General features: G+C 39.1%; 1 protein-coding gene across 8 annotated transcripts in view; it reads left to right on the forward strand.

Moving 5' to 3' along the window:
* The window catches only part of usp54b (ubiquitin specific peptidase 54b), a 104874-nt gene that overhangs the window by 54887 nt on the left and 37087 nt on the right, over positions 1-12900 (forward strand). For 7 of the 8 annotated variants that reach the window (XM_084134278.1, XM_084134277.1, XM_084134276.1 and 4 more), the window contains one exon: positions 6305-6397. In XM_084134278.1, coding sequence (XP_083990404.1) covers positions 6305-6397 — 93 coding nt within the window. Of the gene's footprint in view, positions 1-5274; positions 5584-6304; positions 6398-12900 lie in introns of those variants that run through there. The other variant, XM_084134280.1, reaches the window with a different exon arrangement.

Genomic DNA, 12900 nt, shown 5'->3' on the forward strand with positions numbered 1-12900 from the left:
AAGTACACGTATGCACGTACTGTAAAATAAACTGCAACCCTTGGACCCAAAGACTTGAGACTTCACTTAAGTTGCATTTATACTTGGCATTAACATGCGATCACCGTGATCCGATCAAGCAGATCGGATCATCAGCCAATCAGGACACTGCAAGTTTACATTTGTTTACATCAAATGGCCTCTGTATCTGGATAACTGATCGGATTTCTGTTTCCAGCACAATATTTTCATTTAGTCTGTAATAGGCCTTTACCACTGACGCATTCGAAAGGCAGAAACTTCAAATGGTCTAGTAGCGTAAAACAACTTTTGCTTTATCCTCTATCAATGGCAGTGCTAGCACATGAATTTTGTGATTCAATGTACAATCGATCACAAATATAGTACCAGTACTTAATCCACCAATTTAAGTTTCCCAACATTAATCTTGAATGATGAAAAAACAAAAATGTTGTCTCATTATTCCAACACATTTTATGAACTCGCAAATATTTATTTAGGCTACCGTATGTGTAATATGCAGAAAACGCAGACCTTTTTATTAAAGAAATACAAAAAGCTAAAACAAACAACACATCACATTAAAGAGCATTCATTAGAATTAAACAAGGTAGGCTATACAACACATACTGTAAAACCTTAATAGGCTACATAAAGATGGTGCAAATAAAAAATGCTCGCAATGCTTTCATTCACTTTTCTTTCTGATACGATCTCCAGTCTTAGTTCAAATTAATTGAAGTTGTTTAAGTGAAGGAATATTTCCAGTTTATTATTCAAAAATAAGTGGGTAGATCATGTTAAACGAGTCATATCCGGGATTAAGTGCAAAGATTATAGCGTGCAATTAATATATTGTAGACAGAAATGGGAAATTTAAATTTATTTAATTAAATAAATAATTATATATATATACAGTCGTGCCCAGAATTAATCATACCCCTGGTAAATATGATCAAAAATGGCTGTAAAAAATTAATCTGCATCGTTTGTCCTTTTGATCTTTCATTCAAAAAATTGGCAAAATCCTAACCTTTCATTGAAGTAAAAGAATTGAAAATGGGGGGGGGGGGGGGGGGGGGGGGAAATCACATTATAAAATAAATATTTTTCTCTAAAACACGTTGGCCACAATTATTCATACCCCTAGAATTTTTTATGAATAAAATATCTCTGAAGTATATTCCCATTAATATTTACCTTTTTTAGCACACCAGGGTGACTAGGAACATGAAATTGTCCAGCTATGACTTCTTGTTTCACAGGAGTTTAAATATGAGGAAGCACAAAGGCCAAATTCCCTGAATCATCCATCACAATGAGTAAAACCAAAGAACATAGTTCTGATGTGCAGCAAAAGATTGTTGAGCATCACAAAATAGAAAGTGGCTGTAAGAAAATAGCTAAAGAATTGAAAATCCCCATTTTGACCATCAGGGCAATAATTAAGAAGTTATAATCAACTAAAGATGTTACGAATCTGCCAGGAAGAGGACGTGTGTCTATATTGTCTTAATGGACAGTGAGGATGAAAGTTTGAGTGGCCAAAGACTCTTCAAGGATCACAGATGGAGAATTGCAGAGATTAGTTGAGTCTTGGGGGTCAGAAAGCCTATTAAAAAAAAGCAAACAACCCCTACATCACCACATGTTGTTTGGGAGGGTTTTAAGAAAAATGCTCCTCGCTCATCCAAAAACAAACTCCAGCATATTCACTGTAAAAAATTTCTAACCCTCCCAAATCAAAAATTTCAAGTGACCGATAACATCTAAATTTTTCAATTGGCCCAAGTGAAATTCTTGTTGCAATAGTCTGTTAACATTAGCTTTTTTGTATTATTTAATATTATTAGTATTAAATAATACGTCAGACTAATTGAAAAATTTAGATGTTATCGGTCACTTGAAATTTTTGACTTTTTTTTTTACAGTGTTCAGTGGTCAGACATGACTGGAACTTCAAACGGCACAGGGTTCTGTGGTCAGATGAAACTAAAAAAAGAGCTTTTTGGCAGCAAACACACTAGATGGGTTTAGTGCACACAAGGATAAAAAGTACCCCATGTGTACAATTTAATATACCATTAGATTTTTAATGTTGTGGGCCTATTTTTCTGCTGGAGGTCCTGGCATCGTGGATTCTATCAAATATCAACAGATAAAAAATCAAAACCTGACGGCCTCTGCTAGAAATCTTATAATGGGCCATGGTTGGATCTTCCATCAGGACAACGATCCAAAACAAACATCAAAATCAACACAAAAATGTGTTAGGGAGCACAAAATGAAGCTTCTGCCATGACTGTCCCAGTTCCCTGACCTGATGAGTGGAGTGAACTGAAGAGAAGAAGCACCAACATGGATCTGTGAATCTGAAGGATCTGGAGAGATTCTGTATGGAGGAATGGTCTCTGATCTCTTGTCAGGTGTTCTCCAAACTCATCAGGCATTATAGAAGAAGACTCAGAGCAGTTATCTTGGCAAAAGGAGATTGCAAAAAGGTATTTAATAAAAGGGTATGAATAATTGTGGCCAACGTGTTTTGGAGAAAAACATTTATTTTATAATGTGATTTCCCCCCCACTTTCAATTCTTTTACTTCAATGAAAGGTTAGGATTTTGCCAATTTTTTAAATGAAAGATCAAAAGGATAAACGATGCAGATTTATTTTTTACAGCCATTTTTTATCATATTTACCAGGGGTATGATTAATTCTGGGCTCGACTGTATATATTTTTGGAATAATAAAAATAATAATTCATTACATTTATATAGCGCTTTTCTCAGCACTCAAAGCGCTTTACACAGAAGGGGGACTCTCCTCAACCACCACCAATGTGCAGCATCCACCTGGATGATGCGACGGCAGCTATATTGCGCCGGAACTTTTATTGTATATAGTAACAAAGTACCTTATGAACCAATACAGCACCATGTCAAATTTTGCATTTTATTTTACAGAGAGAGTGAGAGAGTTCATATGAGGAAAAAGCAAGGTCAGCCAGGTCGGAGCACATGAGCGCAGAGCTCTTTGAGGATGTGCTGCTGCTGAGAGAAAACCAGGCCAGGCTTAAGAGCTGCAGAGACTAGCAGCAAATCTGCCCTGAGACTGAACTGACAATCATCTAGTGCTGCCACGGGGCTTTCGGGAACAGAGAAGAGAGCTGAGACTCCAGAGCTTTGCTTTGTGTATGCATGTTTAAATATGTTTGTGTGTGTGTGTGTGTGTGTGTGTGACCCTGTGTGTTAGCATTTGAGAGGACATGAGAAAGCCATTTGATGTGTTAAGGATAGGGGTGTAATGTTTAATGTAGTAAAAGGATGGCATAATCTATCTACATCCTGACTCTAGGTAAAGACCCAAAGGACCATTTCATAATACTTAGAGACATAAAGTGGGTGCTTGAAAAAAAAAAAACTGGGAGTGTTAGAATGAGAGGGAGATATAGAGGAAAAAAGCATTATATAATCCCATTCCACATATTTAGCCCAATCAAAGGGGCTTTAGTGTTCTTTGTTCCCTGGACCTAATGCAGATGCTTTGTATGTTAGTTATGAAACACATCTATTTATTTTCCACCAGTCTCAGGGGAGTCCTTTACTTAGCGATTTGTTTGTGATTATTTCCCTGTTTGTTTGTCTCTGCCTTTTTTCAGAGGAGAGTAGCTTTGGTTTAGAGCTGCACGCACAGGTTAATGCGATGGCTTTCTGAAGCACAGAGGGCAGCAAATGTGTCACCACATGAGGAATCACAGCAGGTTGCTATAGATTTCTGTCGTCACACACACTGCGTCCAAATATGTGTCCTTCCCTGCTAGAGAATATGCGAAAAGGAGGATGTCAAGTAGAACTTTAGAATGCTCAGTATTCATGATATAGTAGGTGAACAATGCATCTGTGAACTGGCTTTAAATCAGCGTAAAAATGATGCAGCATAAACCAGTCTTGCCCCAGCGCGTGCCCTCAGACATCAGGGAGAAACTGCTGTCTTTTCAGCGCTATGTGATAGGCCTAAGGAAAAAACATTCATATTCCCTGGATCAGATAGGCAATGCAGATCAAACACCTGTGTTTTTTGACATGCCAACATCTGTTACATAAAAAAGGTGAGAAATCAGTTATTGTGAAAGCTAGTGGAAATGAGAACTACAGGTTTTTTTTATGGTATGCTGTTAAATGTTTAGTTTTAAATGTTATTGTTGGTACATTTTGCCAGTATTTGCCATACTTTGAATATAAAAATGAATTAAAATATGAAATATGAAAGCCTTTTACATCTTGGTACATCTTGAAAAAATGTGTCATGTAATCAGGGTTGTCTTATATTCAGAACAATACAATACAATAATTAAAATTAAAAATTTAAAAATTTAAAATTCCGCTTTAAACCGCAGCCAACAACACCAGCACATGTTGTTTGGCATTACTATTTACTAGTAAGTTTTACTAAAGTTTTATTTTGCTTTGGCTTACTTGGATATTCAACAATTGCTATTTCATTCTATGTTTGACCCTATATCTAGGACTAAATGTGCTTTGACGATGTCCAAATATGCTTGGGGATTTACTACACGGTGCCTTAGTTAATTATTATCAGTAAGGTATGGACAGGCTATTGTATGCTCACAAGCCCTACAGAAAATAATAAAGCACAGCTTCCCAAGCTGAGCATGGCATTCCTGCATTGTTAGCAGATAAAACTGATTTCCACACAGAGTGAGATTTTGCTGCTTTTTTGCATTGTTGTCCTTTTTTGTTGCTTTCCTGAAGAACAATGCTGATCTGTTATGTGTGTGGTCTGTTTGTGTATAAGCCCAGTTTTGGGTGATGATGATATTATGGGTTTGTGTTCGGGCCCAGTTGGCAGTGCTGGATACATTAGGAATGGATAAAGCTTTGATCAATGGTGTGTGTGTGTTCGGGTCCAGATGGTTGCTTGCGGGTAAAGGTGCAGTTTCGCTGTTTGTTCCACTTTAGTTTTGCAGGTTCTCTACGTCTCGCTGTATATGATGAGTGAGAGTCGTGCCCGGGGCAGGTGAACTCCAAACAACTCTGATCCGCAGCGTGTACCGCATGTCTCGGTTATTCATAGCTTCATATCTCTGCAGCAATCTCCCCCTCTGTGTTCCACACGCATTCTTATTCTTACGCACTTCACCATATCTCTCTCTCTCTCTCTCTCTCGCTCTATCTTTCCCCCCTCCCCTTCCTTCGTTCCCTCTCCATCTCTCTTCCTCATGTGCGATCGCACCTCTCTCTCCCAGACAGTTTGTGTTCCCACATCTCTATTTCTCACTGTCTTCCACTCCATCCTTTCTCCTCCCTGTCTTCTCATTCTACCGGGATCCGGGTCTGAACCTCTGCCGGAGCCGGGACGGCTACTGGAAGTGCTGGATTCCTGGTCTGCTGAGAGGATTAAGTGGAGTGGACAGCTGGCAGATGATCAGAGTGAGAGCAGCAGCTAAGACTGGCTCATATTTATTGACAGGATTGGAGAATTGTGCAGATATTGGCCGATCGCCGTGGGACGGGGCCAGGAAGCCTCTGGGCTGTTCTTTGTAATGTGAAAACCTGCCCCGAGGGTGAGTGCGAGTGTTGTTTTTTTATGTTGAATTACTTTCTGCTATCCCAGTGTCCTGTGCAGAGGCAACTAAGAAAGTAAGCCATCTGTTGGTATGTTGATTTCACCAAAAAAGTAAAGACTGTGGCTATGTGGCACTTTCAATGTTGTTTAATTTGCATGGATATCCTGAAAAGCCTGACTAATGGAGTTTGTGATGGGATGGAACCTGCTTGTTTGGCCTGAACAATGGAAGCAGACGAAGTGTGTTTGAAAATTTTTGCAATGTCGTTTGGTGATGTTTGCGTGGTGCTATGAAAATGTAAAATTGCATTTATGATATTGGAAATATAGGGGGTTTGCTAGTTCTGCTGGTTGGTGGTCATCCATGTTGGTTTTGTGCTGGTCTAGCAGGTGAACCGTAAGCGTGCCCAAAACATACAATATGTTACTCAATATATAATATATGACAACCAAAAATACTGGTCAACCAGCATGGTCTTTCTGGTGAAGTTGGATAGCCAAGAATGTCTTACTGGTAGCTAGTTAAAAAAACTGTATTCCAAGGTGGGTAGAATCATCTAAAACACAACATACTGGTCTTTTCATCTGGAATGGTGGTGGTTTGAATGAGAGTCGTTTATGAGATGTTTTTGTTGATAGGAACTTCAGTGTCCACTTGACAGTTCGAATTTAATGCACTTTCTCTAGTTGACTTAACCCTTCTGTTCTCTTGACTACAGGTCCTTTGGCATCTTGACATCTTCCGCAGAAGCTTCCGTCAACTTAACACCCACAAGTGCATGGAGGACTCGTGCATCTTCTGCGCTCTGAAGGTGAGTGTTACCAGGTCCTCCCAAAAAGTGCCTTGTTGTGCATAGCAAATTAAAATGAACTTCCTGTTAGTATTGCCTTCTCAGAAAAGTAGCTTGAGGCTACAGGAGTCTCCTAGAGTGCCCAGGCTGCTCTTCTAATGATCCAGCAAGGTAAGGGTAGAGGCTGCTCGGACTAATTGACTTCCTTGCTGACCTTACTGTATCACAGGAATAGAATGGAAATGAGATTCTCAACATCAAGAGCACTGTCGCTCTTTTCGAGGAAGTCTTTTTAATTTCCTGCCTGGCGGCTGATAGAGACGGGAGGTGGAGGAGGAGAGGGAGATATACAGTATGCTAGGAAAAGCAACTTGGGTCTCTTTTTAAATAACAAGCAAAGGCCTCTCACTCAAACAATATCCTGTTTTCTAGTCGCCTTCAGGCTAAAAGTAGCTGTGCTATTTAAAGGTGTCACATACCAGTAAGAAGTAACAAAACTGACATATTTCTTTAAAAGGCTCCTTGTTTTGAGTTAAAAGAAATCTTTGCCGTCAGATTTGTACTTGGCCATTTGTTTCCAAAAATACCAACATTTCTAGTTGGCTGTGTTTACGCCTGAGAGAAAAGGAGAAGTACAAATAGCCTGATGGATCGAGAGGTCTTTTTCTTTCTTTACTTTGTGTCTGGTCTAATCTTGTTCTGGTGTTGGGTAATTTTCCACTTTATTTCATGTCCAGGGATCTTGCTCTCTCTGTGCTGAACACTTGGTTCCTCTACTGATGTAAGCATGGGTTCTGCTCCATTGTTTCCACGGCTACCTGTTACCTTGGCTACTCTGTTCTCTGATAGCTTAGTGTCACGCCCACATGATGTCATAAAGACAGTCTCTGCCTTTTGGTCTTGGTTGCCTTGGAGTTGGTTGTCTTTAGTTCTGAGATTCAACATAAGTGATTTGTTGGCTATGTTGAATTGTCCAGTATAGGGTGTTGCAGAAGTCAAACTGAGATTATTTCATAGTGCTGCCTCAATGATGATAGAGAAACTATGGTCCTGAGTCTTTAATGTTTATGTATTTGGTTCTGGTTGTTGGATGGTTGGATGGATCATAGATAGTTGGATAGTAGTAACTGGCTGATTATATAATATCCTTATTACATGGCTAAATAAAATAATAAATTGCCATAAAATATTGTTTTGTTGAATTATTTTTATGCAAGGAGAATGAGTGATGTGCATGGAGTAAAACTTGGATAGATGGATAGATGAAGAGACAGATGGATGCAGGGCCTAAAGCTAACTTTTTGCCACACCTGCCAATGACCGGTGACTTAAGAAAAATGACCGGCCATAAAAATAGCCAATTTCGATACCACAGCTAAAACTCTTCATTGTATAAATGAAATAAATTAATCCTTATTAAAGTTACAAAAGTTATTCAGTTAAGAGCAGTGAGTGATCTTTTTCTGTCCTTTGTTGTTTAACATTAAAAACGCAGACAGCAGCACTTTAAGACTATGCACGAATCCAATAAACTGATATACATGTGGTTTCTTTCTTTTAGTTTACTTTACTTAGACATAACTGACTATGTTTACTAGGATACTCACGGCCATTGTCATATTAAGACCGTTGCAGTGTCCGAAAATATTTTGCATGTGTGACTGTGGCTTAATTGCGTTCCCTTCTTCTTGTGCTTGAATATTTAAATTGGCATGCATGTGGTGATGCAGCTCTGGCCTTTGCATACATACATGCATACATACATACATACATACATGCAAACATACAGATAGATAGATAGATAGATAGATAGATAGATAGATAGATAGATAGATAGATAGATAGATAGATAGATAGATAGATAGATAGATAGATAGATAGATAGATAGAATTGTGTGTGCTTGTGCTTTTTTCTCTGGGCTACTTCGTTGGTATGAAACACAAATGAGCCTGTGTGAAATCCATCACAGTGATTGAAATGTGCTCTCTCTCTCCCTCTCTCTCTAAATGAAGTGTGTGAAGTGCTGAGGCATCAGAAATCACTCTGCTGTGGTGACACAAAGCCGTATCATGAGAACGCTTTTACATATTTGCTAGGATTTATGACCGTTTACCAGGATCTGTTCTTCCTGTCCTTCTCCTGCTCTTTCATTCTTTCTTCGTCACTCACACTCTTGCTGTTTCTCTCTTGCTCTTCTTTTCTCGCTGTATTAAACCTGTTGCTAAATTTAGCTCCATTTCTATTCACTGTTAAACCATTCGGGGACTAAAAGCAATTGATATTGTCCAGGTGATGTGTTCAGAACAAAATTGCAGACTTAGAAAGAGACTTTTAATCGCGTCCAAGCAAACAAGCTTTAAGCCTCCGTTATGTTTTGAATGGGAAAAGGAATGACTGTGGCTCTCAAAATAATTTGTCTTGCTGTACCTGAAATGACATATGTCATTGAGTTGACTGCATCATTTTTTAACAGTGATAAGGCAGCATTAGTTTTTTCTCTTAATAACATGACGGCGTGCTTCTGTTTAGGCCCTGTGCTAAAAGTTTGCTCTGTGGTGAAGCTCAATGCCTGACTCTGAGGCGGATTACAGTCCCTCAGGTCTCACCCTGAGCTCTTTTCCTGCCAAACCCTCTGTGGACTGGTGGCATGTGATCTCAAGTGGCTCTGGCTGTCCCATGCCGTGGCCTTGAATGGCATGCTCTATGTCACCACCAATTTTTTATGGAGGAACGTTAGTTTCGGCCGATTGGTTATGAGAGTTCCTCACGCGTGCCGCCCGCCAGCCGCCTGCTTGCCAGGCATGTTATTGAAATTTAATGATCTTACGCTACTAATGAGTGCTGAAATATGCCCTCACCACACCGCTCCTTTCTACAAACCGCAAAATTCTACAAATGTGTTTGTTTGAAGCATACTGACTGTGGGGAATATCATGTTCATTTACTGAGATGTAAATGAGCTGAGGGGTATGGAGATGAAAAATCTCATATTGATTGTTTGCACAAGAATGGCCAATATTATTTACTGATTTGCTCCTTTGATTTCATTGCATTTTCAACTTAACTACTTTATACGTTATTTATTACTAGTAGTTTGTCTTTTTATGAGAGGGTGGCATTTCACAAGTTTGGGGTTGGTAAGATTTTTTTAATTGTTTCTGAAAAAAATCCTCTCACCAAGTCTGCATTTATTTGATGTAAATACACTATTGTTTTATTTGAAGATATTTTAAAATGAAGTTTATACCTGTGATGGCAAAGTAGATTTTTCAGGCAGCCATTACTCCAGTCTTCAGAGTCAAATGATCCTTCAGAAATAATATGCTGATTTGGTGCTCAAGAAACATTTATTATTATCAATGTTGAAAACATTATTAAGCTTCATATTTTTTTCTGTATTCTTTGATAAATAGAAAGTTCAAGAATGAATTTTCTCTTAGCTAAATACAGTTGCTATTCAATTACTTTATTTATGCAGATTTAGGGGAGACTATAAATTCAGACGGATAATCTCACTGTTGTCATTAATATTAAATGTCATTGAATGCAGCATACTTGTGCTAAATAAATTAACCTGAACGGTCTAACCGCATTTTTAAGTCTATAATGTTTGTCACCAGAGAGGCTGCATGTCACAGTGGCTGAATTGTGACATTGGGTGGCAAGGGCCCACATTACTGCCACTTCACGAGGTGTGATAGTGCCTTGAGGTTGGTGACCTCTACTGACCATCAGCCCCGCTGAGGAACTGCAGCGCTGGAGGCAGGAAACACACGCATACACAAACTAAATAAATGCAAAGTCACAGTCACTCACACAAGCCGCCACCTTTATTACGTTGATGTTTCCTATTATAGAAGTTCCACTGACACCTCTATGTTTGTGCCATTTTATGTAGTGCGAATCAGCGATTTGAGTTAAACCCAATTACAAACTCATAATCAGCATGAGATTCAATCCCTCTGCAATTTGAAAACTGAGCCCAGGGAGTGTTTAATATTAATATATTTACGTGCGTCACAAGATTGCTGTTCCTGTCAGGGTGTGTGTGCATGTCTATATTTTCTCATTGCCTTTGTGAGTTTTGAGCAGTGCAGATGATATGTGTCTAGTGTCTTTGAGTGGAGGTTAATGTCTTATTTCACAGGCTACGCCTGAGGGCTCGCAGCTGACAACACAATCTCTGGTGGTTTGTGTGTGTGAATGTATACAGTATGTATGCATATGACTGGACTTGCATGGTTTGAGTAGAGCCTGTCCAGTTGGGTTCCATGTCCTTGTTAGAGATGAGAAGGACTTTACATCACACACACACTGACACACTTTACATTACTGCTATTACACACATGGACGACTCAACCCTCAAATGGGATTTCCAGTTCTACACACTCTATAATGTAATATAAAGACTCAAGGCAGCTTGTGGTTGAAACTTGAGAAGTTTATATGAATGTCCTTTTTGGGAAGGTCACGACTGGTTCAGACTGGTTTATATGTGTCAGTATTTGTTGGCTAGCTCTTTGAACAGAATAAAAACCAGGGAAGCAGGTTGACTGGTGTAATTTGGCTTGTTAAGTTAGCTTGGGAGTTAACTAGTCTCTGGATTTGTGTACATTTTCCAGGTTAGTTGTATCATGTCTTTAAAAGATACTCAAGAGTTTTGTTTGAGGCAAGTAGCAAGTTAAAGGATTAGTTACTTAGTTACTCATGAATTAAAATTTCCTGATAATTTACTTACCCCCCATGTCCACGACTTCACGCCTTACGTAATCACGTTGGAAAGGTCACACGTGACGCAGGTGGAAGTACCGACCCAGTGTGTAAGTGAACGTGCAAAGACTAAATCAAATGCCCTTTACAAAAAAAAAACAATTTTGAAGTTGGAGGAGAAAATGATACGAGAGTTTTTTGTACTTCCGCCTACATCACTAGTGGACGCGCATCGCAGAGAAAATGACTGGTCATTTCGCTAGATAAGACCCTTATTCCTTGGCTGGGATCGTGTAGAGCCCTTTGAAACTGCACTGAAACTGCAATTTGGACCTTCAACCCATTGGTTCCATTGAAGTCTACTACATGGAGAAAAATCCTGGAATGTTTTCCTTAAAAACCTTAATTTCTTTTCGACTGAAGAAAGAAAGACAAGACTTGGATGACATGCAGGTGAGTAAATTATCAGGACATTTTAATTCTGGAGTGAACTAATCCTTTAACTAGATATCCATGAGCAGAACTGAATATTCCACAATGTTTTAATTATTTCTGTAAAACAATCAGTTTATCCCTGCTGAGAAAACGGTCTATGGTTTACTTGTCTCCACACCTGGTTAGGCTGGTCTGTTGGCTTATTTTAAAGAGGTTTTGAGCCCTCTTCAGCTGGCCAGACTGGGAGACAATCTAGACAAGCTGAAGACCTGATTGGCCAGAACTATAAAGGCCCAGACAAATCAAACTGATATCAAAGAACTAGCGGTGTCAAAAGCTGACTGTTGCCTCACATTGCATGTGTCTGGGCCAAAAAGTTCCAGTTGTGCTGGAACATCGCAAAAACTACAGCCAATGGCCAGCTAGCACGAATGTTCTGAACCTGCTTGAAAGGAAGTAACTCTTCATGCCTGCAAGTGGCAGTAGTCTGTATTTGTCATTTAAAAAGGGAAATCAGAAGAAAAAAGACTATGGTTTTACAAACTGTATATACTTGCTTACCATTTTGTCATTTTATCACTTCCATTTTTCCAAGAACAGCAAATCGATGGGCTTTGCTGCCAATTCAACATGCTCAATTGTTTGAAAAGCCGCGGATGTGGGTCCAACTACGGGTCCAAACGATGAACCGACAGTCGACTTGGTGTGTCACGGCACACTTTTTTCAGTGGAAATATTACTTTTGCTTTGACAGAAATTCTGATTATAAAGTCTATGCACATTCCCACTCATTTATTCAATGTTTTCAGTACAGCCGGTCACAGATGAACACTGACACTTCAGATAAAACATAACGAATTGTGATAGGTTGAGTTTTCATGTCAGTCTGTAGGATTGAAAATAATCCAAGATATTTGAAAATGAACAAAGACATTTGCTTTACTGTTTTCAACCCCCACTTTCTTACCCCAATGACCATTTGGAGTTCCTAAAGGCACAAATAGTGATCACGGCCTGTAGGCCAAGATGTGTGTACTTCGGGGGTCTATAAATTGGCACACCTTTAGTACGGTGGGGGAAGTTTTAATTATCTGATTGGTCAGTTTGAACATCTCACATTTGGGTTTTAGCACATGGTCAGGGAAAGGATAAAAGAAGATTGTAACTGTTACTCTGTCTCGTTTATTCTCTGGCTCCCATTCTTGGGGCACTATTTATTTGGCTCCTCATTTCTTTCTCTCTTACTCTCTACAGTCTCTCTCCCTCTCTTTCTATCTGTCAGGTAACATTATACATACATGCTGGGTACAATTAATGGTACAAGTTTTTATCATCTCATACATCTATTTTCTAACTATTTTAAGTGTATATTTGTCAT

The sequence above is a fragment of the Abramis brama genome, assembly GCF_963993115.1.
Source record: "Abramis brama genome assembly, chromosome: 14".
NCBI lineage: Eukaryota > Metazoa > Chordata > Actinopteri > Cypriniformes > Leuciscidae > Abramis > Abramis brama.